At 46.1% G+C, this 24,593-nt stretch overlaps 1 protein-coding gene across 6 annotated transcripts in view; it reads right to left on the minus strand.

The window, feature by feature from the left end:
• Window positions 1–13,058, minus strand: part of NKTR (natural killer cell triggering receptor) — a 31,780-nt gene extending 18,722 nt beyond the window's left edge. For 2 of the 6 annotated variants that reach the window (XM_007443351.4, XM_007443350.4), the window contains exons 1-6: window positions 12,906–13,058; window positions 11,082–11,175; window positions 8,388–8,462; window positions 7,133–7,240; window positions 5,091–5,135; window positions 3,244–3,331 (exon numbers count right to left, since the gene is read on the minus strand). In XM_007443351.4, coding sequence (XP_007443413.2) covers window positions 3,244–3,331; window positions 5,091–5,135; window positions 7,133–7,240; window positions 8,388–8,462; window positions 11,082–11,139 — 374 coding nt within the window. In that variant the 5' untranslated portion in view covers window positions 11,140–11,175; window positions 12,906–13,058. Of the gene's footprint in view, window positions 1–3,243; window positions 5,055–5,090; window positions 5,138–7,132; window positions 7,241–8,387; window positions 8,463–11,081; window positions 11,176–12,905 lie in introns of those variants that run through there. The other 4 variants (XM_007443352.4, XM_088150463.1, XM_088150462.1 and 1 more) reach the window with 4 other exon arrangements.
• Between the last annotated feature and the right edge of the window lie 11,535 nt (window positions 13,059–24,593).

Below are 24,593 nucleotides of genomic sequence, written 5' to 3' on the forward strand. Positions count from 1 at the left end.
AGCTGTTCTGTGCGCTGCATGGCTATGTGTGCACCTGAACAGATGCTCTACTCCTCCTTCAACGCTATAGCTTATTTCAAACTGTGTTACGATGCAACCTCGTTAAGTGTTTTATGGACTGGTAGCCAGAATCCTAACAATTCAATGCATAAGCAGAAATACTGATTTTTCCTCCAATACAGGCCCCTCACTTAAACCCCCCACTATGAAAGGTCCCTGTGCACCTCGAAACGTGGTTAAGCAAGGTGAACACCCTGTCGGCCCTCTGAATTTCAGCCACTAATAAACCATTGGTTTCTGGTCTTTCAGGATAAACCCAAACCAATATCTTGCAGGGACTCTTAGTCAGCAAGGACGTGTTTCTGTAGCTAGAGCTAACAATATGTACTTCAGAGTTCTGAAATAACCTAAATAGCATCTACTTCCTATTCCATGACAGAATAACTAGGGGAAGTGTATGAGTTAAGGATCGCTAAAATGTATTTTCTTGACAGAATACTCTAGATGTATTCTACCTTTAACACAGATAATCTTCTGATGTTTAAAATGTTATGAACACTGAGATTATATGTTAAAGACACGACATAATATAAAATTTAAAATCTCCAAACCTTAGTCAAAATTTGTTTTCACCTAGGAATATGAGTGTTTCTCTTAGATATGGTTTCTGACTATTTATCATTTTAGCTACTTGGGAGTTAACACTATAGACGCGAACCAGAGGTGTGAATGCAGAAAGCACTTAAAACTCTTTCTAAATGCTTCTTAGCAGCAATTGTGGCAAGCAGATTAGTTATTTGAGACCCAACCATAAAAGGGTTCTAAACCAAAGCCTTGGAACTTACTGGAGGTAGCTCTTTAAATGGGAATACTTTAAAACCTCCAGCAGGCTGCACTCTTTTGAATTTTAATCAAGAGGGGTAGAAACTTTAGCCACAATCTTGTACACCCAGAGCGCAAGGCAGCTGTTGCAGCTCCAGCCGAACAAACAATGTGCTGACTCTCGTGTTTGGGTATACATTTTTCCAGCTGCAGTGTGGTGGATGGAGAACACTCTACCTGCCTCATTTCCATTCAGGCCCCCAAAGACTGCTACATGCTCCAGGGCACTTCCCAGAGCTTTGGCCCCTGTAACGATATGTGGGAATGACCTTGAGAGACAGGGGGAAGAGCCGCAGACTGGACAATGGCAGATAAGAGGCAGCTGAGCCTGCAGAAGGAATGGGAGCCTGGGAAACATCTCAGAAGGGACCTTCCCTAGTTTCTTGGGCTGTAAAGGCGAGGGGGGAGAGATGGACTTTCAGACTTGCAAGATTCTGTTAATGGAACCTTCCAATAAAGACAGAGCTAGTACTCCTGAGTGTGCTTCTTGTCTAAACTACTTCGCAAATCTGACAGTACCCCACCAAAGAAATTGGAGTGGGTCATAGAAGCTGTATCTTTCTTTTATGCAGAAAACCTGTTTGTAAACTTATTATACATATAATATTCCACTCATTTGAGTTTGAATGCAACTTAAAAGTGTGCCTAAGTTGTACCATGGCAGAACCTGATCATCTTATATCAGCTGCATTTTCACTTATTTAGACTTTTCATTCCACCAAATAGTTGTAATTACAAAAATGTATTTGGGTGCATATCTACGTCCACTGACCTCAGGTACTATAGAATGAATGTAAACTTATCTTAAACAGGATTTTACAGAATTTAAAGTTAAACAATAGTCTAAGTTGCTGTCATTAGCTTTTATTGCTAAAAGTGGGTCTGTAAGATACAAGTTACTAATAATCAGCTCTATTAATCAAGTGCTGCTGTAAATACTGCCATGTAAGATTAAAGAAACTTTAGAGCCCGTCAGTAGCTTCATGATCAATGTACTAGCAGTTGTAATTTTGCTAGTTCAGATAAGCTTAAAAAATGGAAAAAGTGTGGAGGAGTAAACAAATTACTTTTATTTGCTACTATACATATAATTTATGCCAATCTCATAAAGGAAGCCATTTTTCTGCCAAACTAGACCACAGAAATCTCTATAAACCTGTATTACTTTCCCAATGAAGTAAAAGTTATTTCCAATTTACGATTATATTTATTTTCCATTTTTGGGACATTCTTTAGGAAGCCACCTAAATATGCCTCTTATCTGAACATTATTAAATCATGGCAGAGACCTCTTTTCAATTTAGTCTTCCAGACAAGTGATTCCTTTAATAAGGTAGCGAAGCACCATTCATTCTTAACAAGAAAGATGGCAAAGTTTAGGGAAAAAAATGAATATAGCAACCAGGACAGTAAATCTATTAAACATGCTTGAAGTCAGTAAGCACAAAGGTTCATCAAATAACAAAAATCCAAACTCTCTTCTCTCAAACACAAGATGAAATGAATAAAGCTTGTGTTTTTGTAAATGCTAATACTGGAATATATGTGAAGGACAGAAAACAAGAGAATGTTGAAACACACATTCTAATAAAATCCAGCAAAATCACTTGGAGCACAGCAAGTAAATTACAGTTTAACAGATACCTATTCCTAACAGAATTAAGAACAAAATTCCTCAGGTATGTAACTCTGCCGTTTCAGACATTCAAGGAGATTGCAAATGTGAGCAGAAACCACTGTTATAACATGGAATCTTCACAACAAACTTTAAAATTACATTGTATCTGACCATCTGTAAATTTATGCTGGTCAAAATCAACAGCACTTTATCATAAATGCCTATATTTTGTATCTGACTGCAGAAGTTTTCCTCCATGGAACCTGTGCATGTGTAAAAGATGGCTGTGTCCCATCCCAACATCTGCACCCTTTCACTTATTAAAAGAATATGTGTCTACCTCGCTTCATGAACCATCTCTACTCTCCTTCGTGCATGGCAATTGATGGGAGATCAAAGCTACGCTGAATCCACTGAACTCATGAAAGAAAACACCTGGAATTGGCTTTTTAGAAACAAGAGCCAACCTGGGATATGAGGTATGCCTTGTGACATTTTTGTAAGAGAACATGAATAATGTATTTAAGAAAATGCCTTTATATTCTGTCAGAGGCCATGCAAAACTAATGATTTTAAAATAAGCATTGTAGCTAGAAAACCAAAGAATTTAATTTGTGAAAAGCAGAAATGTGCCCTTTACTTTCTTCCCCCTACTTTAATAAATATTTTGGCAATACCATCTTTCTCATGAACAGCGCTTCTCCTTTTATGAAAAATACAACTCTCAAATTAGGTTTACTTACATGAAAAACTGGGAACCATTGGTATGCTTCCCTCTGTTTGCCATTGACAAAAGAAATGCTCTGTCATGTTTCAAAATAAAGTTTTCATCTGTTTCAAAAAATGAGACAAAGGGGAGACAAATCAGCCTTCTCAAACTTAAAAACTTTAAAATATTAATAATGAAGAATTATCCCGCTGTTCACTAGAGAAACTTGAAACTCAAAAGCAATTTACACCATTAGAAAGACAGTTTGTACACAAGCAACTGTTTAACAACCTTTAATCAAGAATATTTGAAAGTCTGGATATTTCGAGCCATTTTATCATTTCTTAACTAGCAGCGAAAGATTCATTATGAAGATGCTTTTGTGGAGTTTCTGGCTGTTCTTTCAGCATTTCAGAGAACTTCTCTAGCTCTGCTATTTAAAAACATTTTATGTAGCTGGAGAATGAGCAGATGACATGCAGTTTCATGGAACTACTCTGTTCCCTCTGTTCAACACCAACTAACCACGGTGAAGAGAGGAGAACAACAAGGCAGCATTTCAAAGAATATTCTCCACAAAATAAGAACGCTAATGAGTGATGAAGGCTCATATTTCCTTTGTGAAAAAAGACAACATGCCTTGAGTTTTAAAAATCTAGACACTCCTGTAGTATTAACCAACTGACAACAGTGCAAGAACAATGCCAGAGCATTTCCCCCAATAATCCACAGACCACAAATCACCAGCATGCGATAAAGTTGGGTTGAACAGAATCCCCCTCACTAAAAAGCCTGTTTCTTTGCCATGGACAGAGAAACCACTTTGACTCATTCACAAAACTAATTAAAGTATTATTAGTTCTTTAAGCTTAAGGCACTAGTTCTCAACTACAAACAATAGCCATTAACAAAGAGAATGTCACACAGCCTCCTTTCAGTTTTGGAGTGAAGAGACTCATTTTATAACATGCTGGTTTGATGGTGATTATGGAGTATTTTGTGGTAGTTTAGCTGAATTTTATTTGAAGCTGTAACAGTACAGTACCAGGATAGCTGTACTTACCTGATATAAAATCTCAGAGAAAAAGAACCAAAAACCTTTACAATATAGATTGGCAAACAGAAGATGATTTGCTGTTGCATCGTATTATTAAGTACTTTTGGAATATAACTTTTGTATGAAGCAGCTCACCAAGAAAATGTTACTATTTTCTACCTAACTACATTCAGGACATGGTTGGAACCAGTACTACAAGAAAAACTGGTTGGTCCCTGATCTACAATCCAACACTTTTAAAACATGCCCCAAACCTTTGAGAATACCCATACAAACCTTGAAAGGGCAGGGAAAGGGAAGGAACACCTAAATGGAAAGACAGCACAGGACATCCCAAGGACGCCTTTGTCCAGACAGAAGGCCACTCTGGGCCTCTCAAACTATTTTGGGGCTTCTCTCCAAGTCACACGTACCCAGCCACAAATTCATTATCAGTTGACCAGAGATTTACTAGGAAGGGTGCAGGGGAACAGTTTGAATTTGTGTTGAGCTTTTGTCTCTTACCTTTTCATTTTGCAAAAGACCACATTCTCTATAAACAAAAGAATATGTTGACAGTTTTAGGCAGGAAGACAGGAGTTGTCATGAATCAAGTTGCCTAGCCTCCATGCTGAAGTCAAGTTTTAACCACTACATTAGCCGCAATAAATGTTGACCATTAACGCTAATATTTACAATTTAAGAATTTAAACTCATGCACACATAGAATATCCATGCAATATTACTTTCATGCAAGATGATCTAAATAAACCTTGTTATTAAAAGCTGAAATTGAAATTCTCAAAGCTGAAGCACGGAAATTTAAAATAACTACTGGATCTTACCTTTAAAGTATCCTCCGTAAATAGATTCACCTCCTTTTCCATTACCTAGCGTTAAGAAGGTATAATGTTAAATCTTGGCAAATACCACTAAATAATCTAACTAGTCATGTGGCATGTTTACTAGTGAGGAACTGGCTGTGGGCTTTGTGAGATTCCTAATTCTAAATTACAGGTAGGTCACGATTAGTGCGAGTTTGAATAGCGCAAAATGCAATTGAGCATGATTTATAAATTGATACCAGGTCGCATTTAACGTGAGCCAAAATTCAGTTAGTGCGAAGTTAACGTGCATGTGGTCGAGGCCAGTTCATGTGCAGTTGCCACTGGGGTTTTAGATGCTAGTCATTGTGTATGCAAAATGGAGAAAAGGAAGGTTCTGTTCGAGGAAAGCTCAAAAAGAAAAATGGCTCATTTTGAAGAACTGCAGCAGAATATAGGAGATAGCAGGTATGCTTTGGATATGGGTTTATCCTCTTTTATTGTTATACAGTATTTCATTAATAAACATATAGAAATTTATAATTAAAAAATTCAATTTCCTTTTTCCTTTGAGCTGAAACAATTATTTTCCACAGAAATATCACTCTGAATGGTGCGAATTCGAATAATGTGACCATTTCATGGCATCCATTAACTGCACTAATAGAGACCTACTTGTATTTATCTATGAAAAGTACTTCCCCAACTGCGTCTAGCATAAATAATATTTACTGAAATTTTATTTTTATTGTTAACCTTGAGACAGGCCTAATTGGATCATCCATACAAACAACATCATCAGCACGTGTGCAAAGAACACACTAAAACAACAGCTCTCCTCATTTTGTTCCCTCTAAGGGATTACAGAAAGAGGGAGACAGAAACCAGTGCCTGTGAAGATTTGTCTTCAACAGAAAAATTAACTGTGATTTTGGAACACAGAGGGAAAGAAATGCTTACGTTTTTCTTCTCAAAATCTTTTTTTTTCTTCACAGCTTATAGCTGCTTCCTATGAGGATTTGATCTCAAATAAGCTCTCAACATTATGTTCTTTTTACATTTTAAGTAAGACTTGCACAAAGTATATACACATTTTGTAGCAGGGGTGAAGACTGTAACAGTAATTAAGCTATTAGGACCAATTATTTACACATTCCAGTTATGATCACTTCTACTAACATAATCCCCATGTATTTCCATCTGGGAGAATCTTCCAGCCAGAGCAGCATATGTAACAACTATATACGGATAGTCCTCAACTTACAACCATTGATTTAATGACCATTCAAAGTGATGGCAGTGCTGAAAAAAGTGACTTATGACCAGTCCTCATCCTTATGACCGTGACAGTCATGTGATCAAAATTCAGAGACTTGGCAACTGGCATGTATTTACAATGGCTGCAGTCCGGGGTCACGTTATCGCCATATGCAACCTTCCCAGGGGGCTTCTGACAAGCAAAGTCAATGGGGGAAGCGGGATTCGCTTAATGACCTAATGATGCAGTCATTCATTTAATGATTGCAAAAAAAGGTCATAAAATCGGGTGTGACTCACTTAACGATCACATCACTTAATGACAGAAGTTCCCGTCCCAATTGTGGTTGTAAGTCGAGGACTACCTGTATGTGCAAGTCACTCAATGTACATGCAACAATTTATGAGCGCACAGAAATTGCTACATGTGATAATATATATTCAGGCTAAATTTTAGAGATTCAGAAGAGGACAGGATTTTATCTTATATAAAGACCCAATTAGAACTTGTAAAAAGATGTTTTACTTAAAGGCCAATGGTTTAATTTCCAATATACATTAATCTAGTCTTACAATTACCATTTGTATAATGTAATATGATAGCTAACAATATATCAAAGCTATTTATTTTTCCTAAAAAGAGGATCAGATGTTCAAAGAATCATTTATTGAAGATGCTAAATATGTTCAAACATCTAATAATTTTTTGCAGGCAATTGATACATTTGTGAAACCTTTTAATTACAATGGAAACTCTTCCTCTAATTTGGGGTGATGGATTAAGGTTAGGTTGTTTCAAGTTCTACCTTCACTAAAGTCTCCGCCTTGAATTATGAAGCTTTTAACCACACGGTGGAAAGTTGAACCTTTGTACCAAAGCTTTTTTCCAGTTGTTTTCCCAATTCCCTTTTCACCTATAAGGAGGAAATATACGTAAACTATGAGCAGCATTACAATCCATTAGGTCAAATTGAAGTGAACTATTAAGATACTGCAACTTGGTCTCATATCACATGTAACCTAAAACTAGTAAGTGGTGACAATGCCACATGTGTGCCCAGCAGGTAAACATGACTTCTAAATCATCATCTACATTTGGCAGAGCTTCAATGCTTCCATTCCACATGGAAGATGCTACTACTAGCAGCTGCAAACAGTGAGGCCATTTTTTACTGCCAATTAAGACTTCATTAAAATAGCAGGAAGAAGTATTGCCCTAAGATCAGACTACGTGTTTCACTGTTAACAAGCCATAGCTAGATGGTTTGGCAGATGAATTTCTCTGGCATGGAGAGTTCACCACTTACGAATGTTATGGTTAAAAAGGATATGTGACCAGGGCCCCACAAATCAACTGGCTGAAGAACACCCAGGTTTTCCTACTCCTTGCTAACTCTCCCACCTCTTTACTAGAAAGGTTTAATGACACTGATAAGGCGTGGTCAAGCTGATTAGCAGAAAATCATATTTTCCCACTGCTTGGCTATCTCCCTCTAGGACTGTGCTAAAGAAAAGATTGACACAATACAAATGGGATGTTGAAATTCCTGGGCTCAGATGAAATTCCAGGTTCATTTGACCATAGGGGACAAGAGCCAATTCTGCACTGTATCTCAACTCTGTAACATTCAAATATACCCAGTATCAAATTTAACTCTGCAAAAATAATATTTAGAAATTCCGTTTTTATTACTTTGTTCTAGCTCAACAGAAGAGTATACTGTCCACTTTTGTAGCATACTTCAGTGCATTCCTAAGCCTAACGAACAGGACATTTCCAAAAAGAGATTCTGCAATAAACATCTAAGAGGCCTCTAATGCCCTAAGGGAGATTTACATTTATTACTCTGTAGGAACAGACCATAATAATGTGAAAACAGGACTCTGCACATTACAGAGCTTTTTTTAAAATCTGGTAAGCACAATTTCTGGCACGCAAAGGAAGAAACAAACAGGCATGTGTGCCTGACCTTGTATTTCTCTTCTGAGTGGCTCCATGGATAAGCCATCGTACATAATTGCCACAAAATTATAATTCATTCACAACTTTGACAAACTTACCTGTGCATAGACAAAGGAAGTTTTTGCAAGTCCTTGGACATACATCAGAGAAAAGCTGAAATATGATACGACCAACTGGAATATAAATTAAAGTTTAGTTACATTCCATTTTCACGATATCCAAAGCCTATTGTACCTTTCTAATGATTATTGTTCTACAGGCTTAAACTGTGCTGGATGAATTGTAACTGTTTTTAATTTTTCAATTTATCTGAATTTTCAATCAACTTTATCTGCTTGCTCTTTCTCAAACCCACACATATCCTACAACCGGCTCACATTCTGTTTTACAGCAAAAACGAAAAAAAGAAAGAAAATGGAAAGCCACAGCCAGAGCACTCGGAAACGCTTAGTGTCATTTTCATTTTCCACAGATAACCCGGAAAAGTATTCTTATATGGTCTAATTATAATCCGAGACCAGAAATAACAGTTTATAACATGTCACAGCAACTAAGATGCAGTGAGAATTTCCAGAGAAAAGAAATCTTGATTAGTACATACTCTGCAATCCCTACACATATGGTAAGTATGCATGCGTTTGCAATCAATCTATCAATCTAAAAAAACAAATATTTGTTCCTTTATTTGTTAAGATGTATATCCCATCTCTCCTACAGGACCTCAAGGAAGCATTCACAGCATCCCCTCCCTCCATTTTATCTCTACAACAACCCTGTGAGGTAGACTAGGGTGAGACAGGGGGTCTCCCTGGTTCTAGGGAAACACTTTACCCACTACACCAGGGTTTTTCAAACTCTGTTCTGTGGAATCCTTGGATGCCACAAGAACTTGATAGAGTTCCGCGAGAGACTAAGGGGGAAAAACAAATCCAATCAAAAGCAGCCAATTTTCTATCGCTAGAGCTTTGCCACTTCATCAGGGATTCCAGGGTTTTTTGTTTGTTTGGCTCCATGGCCTGAAAAAGTTTGAAAACCCCTACGCTACACCCACAAATTAATGAACTCACAACTAACTACTAATACGTGCTCAAACACTCATCCGGGCTTAAGTCTTCAGAGCCTTAATAAAAATTAGAAAAATTGGGGCCAACTATATTTCCAGAGGCAACATATTCCCAAAATGTGGGGGTGGTTCCCAAGAATCCCTTGCATCTCTCACAGGGGAGAAATTCTCAGCAAGCTTCTCTCCCTGAGCAGAGGGGCAGAAAAATGCTTGGGAATTGGTCAACAATATGGGGTTACTTATACTTTAGCTCACGATTTAAAATGTTCATCCTACTAAAACAGCCAGCTCCAATCCTTGTGGCAGCTTACAATTAAAAATGTCATAAAGTATTTTAATAGACCCTATTGGTGTTTTGTAAGTCACAGATGTTCCCAGTAGCATTTGGACAAGCTGGTTTAGTGAGCCCTATTGGTTGGTTCTCAGTTGTGGTCTTAGTGACTAAAGCAGTATTTCTCCACCTTGGCAACTTTAAGATGTCTGGACTTCAACTCCCAGAATCTGGGAGTTGAAATCCAGACATCTTAAAAGTTGCCAAGGTTGAGAAACACTGAACTAAAGTGACACACTTGGTCTCTCAAATCCAGGTGTGTGGTATATTATGGTTTCTTTTCTATACTGTTTACATTGCTTGTTTTGTATATTGTTCTATTTCTGGTTTTATTTTCTATAAGATCCCTAGAGTCACTATGTGAGATGGGCAGCTACATAAATTAGTTAAATATAAAGCATATTTACAAAATAAAAATGCATCACTTATTTTCCATTAACTGACATAAAAATATGCTTCGTTGTATAACAGTATAATACCTTACTCCTTTTAGCTGAATGTGTGGAACAGGAATGTTTAGAATAAAAAAATATGCAGGCTTATTTTGGATATTTCTAACCTGTTTTCCTTAACTTGAATATTCAAAATAGCTTGATATATAAAAATACACAGCACCTGCCTAGTATTCATAAAAAAATTACTATAAAAATGAAAACAGCACATCAAGGAATTACCCCAGGACTGCACAGAAATATTAAAAGTAGGTCAAGCCTATTTTGACAGCAGAGCACACCAAAGTTAGAAACACTTGGACACATCCAGCATTCTACTCGCTAAAGTTTTTTGAGATGGTAATAAAGACAGAGAAATGTTTTCATCCCTCCATCCACTTCTCAATTTTTTTAAAAAAATTGGTATCTGAAAAAGTGTTCACTGACACTTTTCTCCCCCAGTCATTAGAACCGAGGGCGATCTGGCAGCAACATCTATCACCTCATTCACTGCCAGGGTTGATTCAGCTGATCCTACTCAATTGCAAAAAATAATCTGATCAGGAATTATATTCCAACTTTGCTGTATCATCATTGTATTCTATGCAATCAATTCTGGTTCATTTGTTGATATAATAAAAGGCTACAAGATACTAAACAAACATACATGTAATCAATATGAAAGAGAAAGTCACTTTATATAGCTATTCTGAAAAGCTATTTGATCATGTATAAAAATAGCACATACACATTAACAATCAAGTACTGTTACAATCAAGTACTGTTTATTTAATACATTAACAATCAAGTACTGTTTATTTATAGCCCTCTTTTGTGTACAAAAGAGGGCTATAAATAAAATATAATTAACTAACAAGAAGCATTCATTTCCACAAACGTCAGCTTCAGGGTATCACAAAATATTCTTTTCAGAAAACAGAAGTCTCCTAGAGCCCTCAAATCTTACCTGGTTCTCGGTTAATTTCTATGTCAAAGAAGCACTGAGGGCGATCCTCTGCCCCCATGGCGGCAGGAACCCCTAGTGCCCACTTCTTCACCACCTTAAGGAAAACAGCAGCACATCAGAACTTAAATACTAGCTGAATCTTACAGCCAAACAGAAGGCTATTTATTGTGGCTTGAAAGCAAAGTCAAGGAAGGGATCCCTGCCACAATAAAGAGAATGCTCCACCCAGATAACAAGGTAGCCAATAAAATCCAATAAAATCGAATAAGGGGAATTTCATGTGACTCGAATGGAATTATGATTTCTTTTGATACTGAGGATTTCTATTTAGAAAATGGCGGGAGTAAGGATTGAGAAAGACAGGTTAAAACTGCCACCATTCCAAAATTGTTGGAAGAAAGAGTGAAACCAGGGGGATGCCTTACTCTGTTCTGCTTAGCCTCTGATACGCAGGGAATAGTATCAGTCCATTTCCATCTTAGGCAGAAAGGACAGAAGAATACCTTATCAATATTAGCCTTAGAAGACTCCAGGCTGGAAAACATATGATTACAATCTGCCCCATCTTTCACAGCCATGCAAGAATATTGGGCATCCAAGCTGCTCGAGGTACAAATTCTAGCTTTTTTCCCTTCCTTCAGGAGAAAAGAGGGAGCCACCTACTTTGAATCTGGGGAAGAGGGGTGCTGATGCACAAATGGGCAAATATTTGTCAGTCAATCTCATTCACCACCTGAACATGATGCAACTGCATTACATCTCTGATGTTTATTTTCCAAGAGCTATAAGCTGCCACACGCAGGTGTGGGAAGGGCACTCTGTTGAGTTCTGGGGGCTACTGTATCAAAACCTGGCAAGGGATTTTGTGCGAGCAAAACTGCTGAGAGCACCAGGGTGCCTCCTCTGTTGCAAACCCCAAAGTCGACTAAATATTTTCCTAACACTGAGAGCAACATTTCTCGAGCCTCAGCGCTCATCCATTAAGGGGGTTGGAGCCTGTCCCTTTTCTTACGGAGGAAAAAAGCTGAGAAGGATTTCTAGATGTACCCACTGCCGCATTATGACTTTTGTGGCACTTTGGGGCCCTTCCCTTCAGAAAAACAATAGTATTAAAAGTGATATTTCATATAATTTCAATGTTTTCTTTGTACTTTTACAAAGGAACAGGAACAGTAAAAAATGTTATATTATATACATTACAATGTATTATATACACAGTATGTATTATATATACATCATATATTGTATATATCGTAATATATATGTATTGTATGTGCTATTTGCAATCATAATCAGTGGTTGCCCATTCATTATGACGTCTGTTCTTAAATTTTAGCATTCACATTATGCCAACAGGTTACAAATAAGAGCATCAGTTCCATGTTCGAATGTTGTGTGCATTTCTGGCCCGCTTTTTATTTTTTTTAATTAAAAGGCATGGACCTAAATAAATATCCATTAAAAGGCATGACAACACATCGCTCCTGCTTCATTTTGATTCTATTTAAAGAAAAAATTAAAACATTTTCGGGCACCCCGGGAGAAGGTAGGTGCAACCAGTCCCCCCTTCCTCCGGACGAAGGCTTGCTGGGGATGATGGGGATTGGAACTCTTTCACTCGCAAGCCGCCGGAGGAGGAAGAGGAGGAGGGAAGCTGGCCGGCCAGAAAGACTCCCTTGAGAGATGTACGAAGAGAAAAACATCCGCTCGGTCCCCACAAGCACTGGCTGCGCTGCGCACGCGCCTCCAAGAGGACTAGCGCCTTTCCGGCCGCTCCGCTCAAGGGGGAAACAACTCACGGAGGAGCCCAGCCGGGATCGTTACCTGGCCGCGCCGGCGCTGCTCTGTCTGTCCTCCGCGCCCGCCCGCTTGCGGTCAGCCCGGCTCGCGGCAAAGCACCTCCGCCCGCAGCCGCGGCAGCCCCTCAGCAGAGACGCCATTAACGGAACCCTTCTGAGGGACGACGGGCGGGGCCGAGGCGCGCGCGCGCTCCCGTTCGAGGACCCACCCCCGAGGGTCCCGCCCCCGGGCTTTCCCTCCTTCCGATTGGCCCTTCGCGAACCGCCCCTGCCCTTGGCGCGCTCTCTCCGCCGCCTCCTCGCCTTCCCAGCTCGCCGGGCCGCGCCCACAAGCCCTTGTCAGGAGCCGAAAGAGGGCGGGGCGCGAAGGGGACAGAAAGCCGCCCAGCCCGCGCGCCTCGCTGCCTCCAGTTGCGCCCCTTCGCGCGAGCGAGCGAGCGCGGCCCGCCCAAAGCCTCGAGGGGAGGAGTCAAAACCAAACCAACCCCCCCAAAAAAGCCTGCCAATTTGTAGTCTCGCGAGATCACGTCGCTTTCCTCGCCCCTCGCCGCAGCCCGCCTGCTTTGAGGATGTGGCAGTTGGCGCCCGGCGGTGAGGGAGGGTGGGTGTGTTCCCTGTGTTCGCCTGCCAGCCGTCTCTGCACCTTTAAAACAAGCCTCCGTCGATCAAAGCCTCAGTAAAAACAACATCTATAACCTGCAGGCTGGCATTTGTTGCGACCTGTTTGCATTTGCGCCTTGCCGAGGTTATTCCTAGTGAAGCATTTTTTCTGAGGCAACTGGTTCATCCCAAAATTAAAGAGGGTTTGTGGGGTTATCTAGCCCAACTCTGTGCCAGAGCAAAAACAAAAGTAGGAAAAGGATCGCTGCCTCACAGAATTGGCCTGGAAAGGAACGCTGAGCTTTTATTTCATTTATTCTGACATATTTCTGAACTTTGTTCAGTTAGGCTAGTAGCATTTGGATAGGAGACCACCAGGAAATCCACAAATTGTGTGCTAGCCTGGAAAGTTGAAAAAACATCCTGGAAGAAGAAAATGGCAAAACAGTCTGTCTGATTGCCTGAAATAATTGCATGGACATAATTAAAAAAGACTACTTTTTAATGTAATTCAAACTTGCACATAATTAAAAGAGACTTTACTTTTTAATGTAATTCAAACTTAGGTCCTCCTTGAAGTTTTTTGGCTGGTATTAAGTAAGTCATGGAATCACCGTCTCAGCTACCTCACATCAGGAGTCCTGTGGAGATCAAATCACAGAAGCTTCATATTCTGAGCTCAATAGGTTAAGAGATGAACAGTGGGTGTCAAAACAGTATTTGTCTTTTGAATGGAAGGTGCCAAAGTAAATGTCATTAAATTGGATATCAAGAAACACTGTGATACCATTGTTAAGGGGCTTAATCTGGAAAGTATTTCAATTAGGCAGTTTAGTGTTATGATTCTGACAAGCTTTACAGTTGAAGGAGCAGAGAGATAAGAGCAAACCATCACCAGGAAGGTGCTTGAAAAGATGAAGAGGAGTTAAGCCTTTTCTTTCCATCCACTGAATAGTTTGAATCTCACAGGGACATGAGTACTGTAGCCTGGAACAATAGGAATGAAAGTTTAAGCTCATTCATGATTGTAGTGACCCAATTTTCTTGGAAAAAATGAAGGACAAACCTGAGAAGGAGGCAAACCTTGAAAGAGGTTCATCTGGATAAAAAAATTGTGTTTATCACTTTGCTTTACAAAGGAAAATTCAAGAGCAAAACCGAGAAAATTATCAGTTGAAAAGGCAGCTTTCTGAAATAAAGGACTGTCCTTTATAATAAAGGATGTATTTATTATTTTACCTTTATTCACGATAGAGGTTTACATTGGTTCGAATCCAATCATCATAATGCTGCCTACTGCGGGGATAAAGTTGTGCGGCATACGACTTTTTTCCGCTTGACTTTAATTTGTTTAAAATGCACGGCCACCATTTAGTCTTTCATCAGACCTCTATGAAATTGTCCACTTTGTGTTCTGGAAGATAATGGGTGCTCCTTCACCCCCATCTTAAAATAGGTGGATCTACAGATGGTCCTGTGGTGAGGAGCACATTTGTGCTACTACAGCCTAGCTAATGCTCCAACTGTGACCCTTTCTGAGCCAGTTAGATTTAGCAATGCTTAGCCTCATCTTCAAAATAACCCCTCTTGATTCCTGGAAAGAGCTTTGCTTGGTTCTGCCTCTGGAAATTGTAACTTGTATAAAATATACTGCTCTGAAATGGTGGAAGGTGCAGGGGTTCCATAATATCTGTCCTGGAAGATCTGCACTGGCTGCCAGTTGTCTACTGGGCTAAATTTAAGGTGTTGAGCTTTCAACCTCTACATGGCTTAAGGACTGACTATCAGAGGAACTACCTAAATCTTAGATCAGTAGGAAATCTAGGATACCTTCTGGTATTAGAAGCTTGTCCCTCTGCGGTGTGCAAGAGGGCCTCCTCCTACATCAGTGTTGTCCAAACTTGGCCACTTTAAGATGAGTGGACTTCAACTTCCATGGCTGGCTGGGGAATTCTGGAAGTTGAAGTCCACTCATCTTAAAGTGGCCAAGTTTGGACAACACTGTCCTACATGATTCCAGGTTGTTGGTCCCCCATCCTCCCAGTATTTACAGGTAGTCCTTGACTTATGACAGCAATTGGGATTGGAATTTCCATCACTAAGAGATGTGGTTGTAAAGCGCGGTTGCTAGGTGAGACAGCTTCCTGCCAGCTTCCCACAACCAAGTCCGTGGGGAAGCCGGCAGGAAGTTGGAAGTATTAGATGCCTCCCAAGCAGGCCGGCAGGCAGGCAAATCAGGTGGAGGGGTACAAAGGAGGTGCTGCAAGGGTCGGGGAGGGTGTGTGAGGGAAGTGCGGTGAGGGTGGGGAGAGCGCATGGGGGTGTGAGGAATGCATGACGAGGGTCAGGGAAGGTGTGCAAGGGAAGCACAGCAAGGGTGCATGTGGGTGTGAGGGGATATGTGAGGAAGGCACGATGAGGGTTGGAGAAGGGGTGCGAGGGAGGTGCAGCGAGGGTCGGGGAGGGTGTGGGGGTGTGTGAGGGAGGCATGGCAGGGTGGATGGGAGTGCATGAGTGGCTGGTGCAGCGTGAGCTCAGAGGGCTAGTGAGGGTGGGGGAGACTTACCCCACCAACTTGCTGTGAGATTTGCCCCGTTCGACAGAGAAACTCTCGTGACACGTGTGGTTCACAAAGAAGGTTTACTCATGCGTAACGTAGTAGTCACAAGCAAAGCCAGGACTGGCTTGGTACAATTGCATCACTTGTTATATTCCCCCCTTCCCGCGCTTTTTCCCGCCTCGTGATCGCGTTGCAGCTGTGGGCTATTAGGCCCCCCAATGTCCCCCCTGATCGTTCATGATGGCAGGGTCGGTCAGAGTCCATTGTCCTTGATTGCCAGTCCCCCTCCGGCTGGGTTGGTCCCTCCCTGCTACGTGCAGACCCGCGGGTTCTGTGCTGCGTTGCGATCTTGTTTCGCTGCCCTGCGGCCCCGTTCCTTGCTTGCTCGCGCCGTTATCAGTTCATAATTAAAAGCTTCCGCTGCGGTTTTCCTGTTTAGCTGGCCGCAGGTGGCTCGTTAATTAGCGGCGCTTTCGGTTCCTCTTTTCCCCGCTAGCTACCGCCGGTGGGTTCCGCGTGGTCTGGTTGCGAGCTTCCCTGCAACCCCGTGCTTCCCTGAAGCCTCGTGCTGACCGAACCTGACATGCCGCCCCCCTGACGACAACTCCCCCCCCTCGGTCCTATTTCGGCTTCCCGGGGTATTTACTGTAAAAGTCCCGCACTAGGTCCGGCGCCCTTATGTGGGTTTTACTCACCCATTCGCTGTGGGACTTGGGGAAATGTTTCCATTGCACTAGGAGCTGGGTCTGCCCCTTGTGCCTCCAGGCGTCCAGTATCCGGTTGATTTCGAAATGCTGCTCCCCCCCGACCATGATGGGTGGTGGTACTCCCTCCGCCTTGTGCCAGGCGTTCCCCGGCTGGTGCAACTTTAGCAGGCTGCAATGGAACACCGGGTGGATCTTCCCGAGGCTTTTCGGGAGCGTCAGCCTGACGGTCACCGGATTGATGACCTCCGAAATGGGGAACGGCCCCACAAACCTCGGGCTGAGTTTTGTCGATGCCTGGTGCGTCTTTAGGTTTTTGGTTGACAGATACACCTGGTCCCCCACTTCCCACTTTTCCTCGGGGAGCCTCTTGCGGTCCGCGTGCTTCTTGTAGTCGGCTTTGGCTCTCTGCAATGCTGCGTGCGCCGCTCGCCGGGTCTCGTCGATTTGGGCGAACCAGGCGTCCAGGGAGTTGATCTGGGATTCCGGCTGAGGCAGCTCCGGCATGGGGACGAAATCTCTCCCGGTGGCTACTTTGAACGGAGAGAACCCGGTGCTCTTGTGGACGGCGTTGTTGTATGCCACCTCCGCGAATGGTAGTAGCTCCGCCCAATCGTCCTGTTGGTGCCCCACGTAGCAGCGCAGGTACTGTTCGAGCCCCCCGTTCAGGCGTTCCGTGGCTCCGTCCGTCTGCGGGTGCGCCGCGGAGGATAGGGCTTGTTTCGTCCCCACCCGCTTCAGGAACTCCCGCCAGAACCGCGCGATGAAGTTGCCGCCCCGATCGCTGACGATACGTCGAGGTGCGCCGTGGAGTCGGTAGACATGTTGCACGAACAGTCTCGCCAGCCCCTCGGCCGTGGGGACTCGCCGGCACGCTACAAAGTGCGCTTGTTTGGAGAATAAGTCCGTGACCACCCAAATGGCGGTCTTCCCCTTACTCTCCGGGAGCTCCACTATGAAGTCCATGGCGACCTCTTCCCAAGGGCCGTCGGGTTCCGCTACCGGCTGGAGTAGGCCTCTAGGTTTGCCTTTGGCTCCTTTCGCCGTTGCGCACACCGGGCAACCCCCCGAGTACGCCTCCACGTCCTTCCGGAGCGTGGGCCACCAAAACTGCCGCCGGATTAAGTGGAGTGTCTTTACGAAGCCGTAATGCCCCGCGCTCCGGCTGTCGTGGGCTCTCTCCATGACCTCCCGTCGGCAACCCTCGGGCACGTACAGCTTTCCTTCGTGCCACCACAACCCCTCTTGGCCGGTTAGCGCCTCTCGGTTCTGCTTGAGCCAATCGTCCCGCTCCGCCGCCTCCGCGAACCCTTGCCTTACTTCAGACGCCGCGTCCCGTCGCTCCCCCTTGGTCTGGCTCCGGGTCACCGCCTTTGCAGCCAGCCTGCTGGCGGGGATGACGGAGTCCACGATCTCCTCCCGTAGGCTGGCGTGTTGGGGCATGCGAGACAGTCCATCCGCTAAGAAGTTGCGCTTCCCGGGGATGTGTTTCAGTGTGAACCTGAACCTCCCGAAGTATTGGGACCACCGTGCCTGTTTGGGGGATAGCTTACGCGGGGTCTTCAGGGCCTCGAGGTTCTTATGGTCCGTCCACACCTCGAACGGTTCAGTTGCCCCCTCCAGTAGATGCCTCCACGTGGCCAGCGCCCACTTGACCGCGTACGCCTCTTTCTCCCACACCATCCACCTCCTCTCTGTCTCGGTGAATTTGCGGGAGGCGTAGGCGCACGGGTGGATGGCCCCCTCCGGGCTGGGTTGGAGCAGGACTGCTCCCGTTGCCACGTCTGATGCATCCACTTGGATTATAAACCGCCGGTCTGGGTCGGGATGGCGCAGGATCGGCTCCGCGGTGAACCGCTGTTTTAGTTCCTCAAACGCCCCCTGGCATTCTGCAGTCCACGCGAGTGCCTTGCTGGGCTTGGGGGGTTTCCCAGTGCCCTTGGTTTTTAGCAGGTCGGTTAGGGGAAGGGCGATTTGGGCGAAGTTCGGGATGAACTGACGATAGAAGTTCGCAAACCCTAGGAAGCTTTGGAGTTGCCTCCGGGTTCGCGGCGCTTCCCAGCCCAGGACATCCCTTACTTTCGCCGGGTCCATCTCAATTCCCCGGCTGGATATTCGGTAGCCGAGGTAGTCTAGTTGCTCTCGATGGAACTCGCATTTCGAGAGCTTTGCGTACAGCTGTGCCTTCAGCAGTCTCTGGAGCACCGTGCGCACCAGGCTCACGTGCTCCGCCAGGGTCTCGGTGTAGATGAGGATGTCGTCCAGGTAGACCAGGACGCCCCGGTAGAGTAGGTCGTGCAGCACCTCATTAATTAGCTGCATAAATACCCCCGGGGCCCCTTTTAATCCGAACGGCATCACGGAAAACTGGTAGCTTCCGAGCGGGGTGTTGAACGCCGTCTTCCACTCATCTTTTGCGCGGATCCTAACTCTGAAGTAAGCTTCGCGCAAGTCCAGTTTTGTGAACACCCTCCCCTTCGACAGATGCGACATCAAGTCCTTCATCAGGGGGAGGGGGTATTTGTACTCCGTGCTGATTGCGTTCAGCCCCCGGTAGTCTACGCACATACGGAGCGAGCCGTCCTTCTTCTCCCGGAATAACACCGGGGCCGCTAATGGTGACTTCGCGGGTTGGATGAATCCCCGCGCTAGGTTCTTGTCTATGAACTCGCGCAGGGCTCCCATCTCCCTCCTCGAAAGGGAGTACATTTTCGGCTTAGGCAGGGTCGCTCCTGGCTCTAGCTCGATGGCGCAATCACTGGGCCGGTGTGGTGGGAGCTGGTCAGACTCCTTCTCCCCGAACGCTGCCGCCAGGTCTCGATACTGCCTCGGGATTCCGCCGCCCGTCGGGGGTTCCCCGGGTCCGGCCCCTCGCTTTGCGGTCGCCTCGCCAGTCGCCGCTGCCTCCCTCGCCTCGGGATCGTGGCGGGTCTCCGGGGTCCCGGCGCTGCTGCTGCTGCTGTTGCTGTTGCCGCCCGGGTCTCGGGCCCCATCTGCTCTCGCCCCGTCTCCCGGTGTCCCGGACCCTCCGCTTGTCCGCCGGTGGTTGCGGCTGCCTCCGTCTCCACGGCTCGGTCCCCTCTGCTCTCGCCCTCGCCGGTCTGTCGACCCCGAACCGCACTGCCTCCGCCGTCCAGTCGACTCGTGGGTTCCGCCGCCGCAGCCACGCCAAGCCGAGTACCACCGCGTAGTCGGCCACCGGGACCACCACGAACCTCAGTTCTTCCCGGTGACTCCCGATCGTCATCTGGACCGGCTCGGTGTAATACTGAGCTGGCCCCCCCCCTGCCAGCGTGCCATCTAACTGGCTGAATGAAATGGGCTCCCGGAGGCGCCTCAGCTGTAGCCCGAGCCCCGAGACCACCGCTGGGTGCATCAAGCAGTGGGTGCAGCCCGAGTCCAGTAGCGCCCGTAGCTGCGCCTCCCCTCCGGATCTCACCCCCGGACGTGTATCCTCACCCGGAACGGTGGGCAGTCCTCGTCTCCTATTGGGTCCGCGCGCCTCGACTCCCCTGCTCGCACTGGGACGCCGTTCAGTGCGAGCGCGCCTCGTTTCCCGCCGGCTCCGAGTCCTCTCCGGAGGATGCTGTCTCCGGGGTCGACCACCCCCGCGTCCTTTCTCGGTCACCGCCGCCACTGCCCCCTTCCGCGGTCGGTCACCGGTCCTTTTCCCGTTCGCACGCGGGGTTTTGACTTCGGGCCGTGGTGGGGCGCCTTCCCGCTCCGTCGGGCACTGCGCCGCTCGGTGGCCTCTGCCTCCGCATCGGAAGCACAGATTCGGGGCTCTGGTCGCCTCTCGCCTCCCGGTGGACTGCCGTCGACCGCTCCGTCTCTCCTCGGGGTCCTCTCCCTCGGCCGGTCCCTCGCCTGGTCCCGTCGTCTTGTGCTCTGTTGGATCTGCCGCCACGCCGATTCCGCCGTTCCGGCCAGCCAGATCCAATCCTTCACTGTGGACGGGTCGTCCCGCCCCAGTGCCCGTTCCAGGATCTCTGGGTTGAGTCCCCTCTTAAAATACTTCACCTTCAGGGACTCCGGCCAGTCCGCGAGCTTCTCGGCCAACCTCCGGAACTCCAGGGCATATTCCGATACCGATTTGCCCCGCTGTCTGAACTGTAGGATGTCGTCCTCCGCCCGCTTGGCGCTCAATGTGTCCTCGAATCTGTCCCGGAGCGCCTGCATGAAGTCCGGGAAACTCCGTAGTTCCGCCGCGTTGGCATCGTACAGCCCGATCACCCAGCTGGCTGCTTGGCCATCTAGCAGCTCGGCCACGTAGGATACCCTGTCCTCGTCTCTAGCGAATAGGTGACCACCCCTCCGCATGAACCCCCTGACGTGCGTCAGAAAGTGCGGCAGCTGTTCGGGGTCCCCTGAGAACTTCCCAGTGATACCTCGAAGTCTCAGGGCGTCTGCCGCCCGTTGGTCCTCCGACCGGGGCGCCGTGGGTGGTGCCGGCGGGGGTGTCGGACCGCCCCCCCGTCGCTCGCCTCCTCGTTCACCGCCGGTGGCCCCACTCTCTGTAGTAGGGTCTGGAGCATCGCCTCCACGGCGTCTAGGCGTCGCTCGACTCTCTCCTCTAGTCGGGCGAATTTCTCGCTCCACTCACGGTTCCGGAACCCCGAACCCCGGGTCATCGTAACGCCTGAATCGTCTGGTCCTTGGTTCACGCCCATCGACCACCGCTCGGATGGAGTGCGCCCGGCCCTGGCCGCTGCCCCGTCGCTCCCGGGCGGCTCCGACCGCCCTTCCGCGAGCCTGGATCCCTCGCGCTCCAGCTGACCCACGGATTCCTCGTCGCTGGTCATGCCTGTATTGAGAAAGAAAACGCTCCTCGGTGGTACCGGGTAGCGCTGACGGTGAGTCCTGGCTTTATGTGAGATTTGCCCCGTTCGACAGAGAAACTCTCGTGACATGTGTGGTTCACAAAGAAGGTTTACTCATGCGTAACGTAGTAGTCACAAGCAAAGCCAGGACTGGCTTGGTACAATTGCATCACTTGTTATATTCCCCCCTTCCCGCGCTTTTTCCCGCCTCGTGATCGCGTTGCAGCTGTGGGCTATTAGGCCCCCCAATGTCCCCCCTGATCGTTCATGATGGCAGGGTCGGTCAGAGTCCATTGTCCTTGATTGCCAGTCCCCCTCCGGCTGGGTTGGTCCCTCCCTGCTACGTGCAGACCCGCGGGTTCTGTGCTGCGTTGCGATCTTGTTTCGCTGCCCTGCGGCCCCGTTCCTTGCTTGCTCGCGCCGTTATCAGTTCATAATTAAAAGCTTCCGCTGCGGTTTTCCTGTTTAGCTGGCCGCAGGTGGCTCGTTAATTAGCGGCGCTTTCGGTTCCTCTTTTCCCCGCTAGCTACCGCCGGTGGGTTCCGCGTGGTCTGGTTGCGAGCTTCCCTGCAACCCCGTGCTTCCCTGAAGCCTCGTGCTGACCGAACCTGACACTTGCAACCTTCCCTGCCAACTTCCCCATTGACTTTCTGGGGAAGGCCCCAGAGAAGGTAGCAAATGGCGATCACATGACCACGGGGCACTGCAACTGGTCGTAAGTGTGAGCCAGTTGCCAGGTGCTCAGATCACAATCACATGACCGCAGGGGTGCTGGGACGGCCAGAACTCCAAGGACCAGTTGTAACCACCATTTGTTCAGTGCCATCAGTGCCTTAAGTACATAAGGTAGAAAACTTTATTATATCACAAAATAATTTAATGCACTTTGCATCTGTTTATAAATGCTGCACTCAGTTCTAGATATATAATTTAAGCAACCTTATATCTATTAACATTAACATTTTAGAAACCATAGTTTGTGTATTTATTAATCAAATTTATATAGCTGCCCAGCTCATGAGAAGTGACTCTGGGCGGCGTACAATAATCAGACAAAAACAATACATATATTAAAAAGAAGCAATTAAAATATAAAAGATCAACATGAAAAAGCTGAGATTAATTAAAACTAAAATATATACAAACCCCAGGCAGAGAGAGAATGAGTACTTCCACTCAATACATCTAGACCATTGGTTCTCAGCAGGGGCGGTACCGCCCCCCGAGGGGCGGTGGGAGGATGCTGAGGGGCGGTGAACTTGTTTTGGGCGGTAGGGGGGCGGTGGGCATGTTTTGGGCGGTAGAGGGGCGATGAGCATGTTTTGGCATTCGAACTTAATTTTAAAACTCCCAAAAAAATTTATTAAATTGATTATCCAGTTTACACCATTTGTACCAGCAGTAAAACGAACTTATGCGACGGCTGCCCTCACGCACTTCTAAGAATGGTGAGAGGTAGGATGACCTTGAAGAACTCGACACTACGATTCTTCTCCGACCCCAACCAGCACAGCGCATGCGTCAGCTGTTTTCCGCGCGATTAATCGCAGTGCATGCGTTGAGCGTCCTTTCAGTATGAATGTTTGATTTGGCCCGTGTTTCTTGAGTTGCTTTTCGTTCGCTTCATTTCTGTTTTTTCCCCTCAGTTTCGATTTACTTTCATTGTTTATTTGGCCAGTCGGCTAGGTAAGTGTGCTTATTAGTTCTTTATCTTTATTTTTTTGCATTAGTCATTTTAATTTTAATAAAAGGAATGCAATTACCTTCCAGGGCAAAAGTATCGAGTTAAATCGAACAAATTTGGTAAGTCTACTGAAAAAAATTACTTAAAATTTTTGCCTTTTATAATTCAGTAACTCCCCCCCGCCATACCCTAAATTACAGGATTTTCACAAAGGGTGGCGTTGAAAAATTTTCCACTCCTTAGGGGGGCGGCAGCTTCAAAAAGGTTGAGAATCACTGATCTAGACATATCTCGGTTCCCTGGGACCGCCTGGTCTGGTGACATAACCAGGGCTTGAGGGACTTCCAGAACATCAAAAGGCATGGAGCTAACCTAAGCCGGGGGGGGGGGGGATGTTCCTTGCGACGGGTGCCACGGCAGAGAAGGCCTGCCGTGTAGGACCCACCAAATGTCGGTCCCTGGCAGATGGTATCCGGATCAAATGGGACGGGCTGATGCAATCAGGAAGAGGTGGTCCCTCAGATCAGCTGGTCCCATGCCATGGAGGGCTTTAAAGGTCAAAAACAGCACCTTGAATTGGACCCGGAAACAAACTGGCATCCGATGCAGCTCGCGGAGCAGAGGTGTAACATATCCTGTCCTAGGAGCACACATAGCTGCCTGCGCCGCTGCACTCTGCACCGGCTGAAGCTTCCGGATACTCTGATGGCTTGCCTCTTTAAGAGGTAAAGGAACAACCCCCTCACGGCAAGAAGAATTAACCACCACTCAAACCCACTTACAAGACACCCCTCAGGTCGCTTTCACAAGCCAGGAGGGGCTAATATAATATATTTGTTAATATTGATACAACCTTTTTTCCTTATTTTTAAAGGTTTAAGTTATCTAAATCGTCATAGCATTAACAATCTCTAGGTAATACTGTATAAATACTGTACCACTGTATCTAAGTAATGTATTACTTGCTTCTTTCAATGCAATAAAGCATAATACTATATATATATACACACAGACAGACATATATACACACACACACATATATACCTGGTGACGTGGGACTACAACTCCCAGAATTCCCAGCCAGTTCGCTGCAAGTCTGAAAACTCTAGTTACATGCATCTGGATGGCACCAAGCTGAAAGACTAGCTAGGGCTACCGTTTCTAAGCTGCAGAAAGCCAGACAACCGCTTGGTGGTGGGAAAGAGACAGATACAGGTAGTCCTCGTTTAACGACCACAATTGGGACTGGCAACTCCATCGCTAAGCCCCACAGTCGCTAAGCAGAAAATCACGTGACCGCAACAGGCTTACGACCTGACTTCCCTTCCCCTTTGGTCGTTAAAGC

Source organism: Python bivittatus, unplaced genomic scaffold (genome assembly GCF_059951505.1).
Source record: "Python bivittatus isolate LINGU-HERP-01145 unplaced genomic scaffold, Pbiv_v1 ctg000610_np1212, whole genome shotgun sequence".
Lineage (NCBI taxonomy): Eukaryota > Metazoa > Chordata > Lepidosauria > Squamata > Pythonidae > Python > Python bivittatus.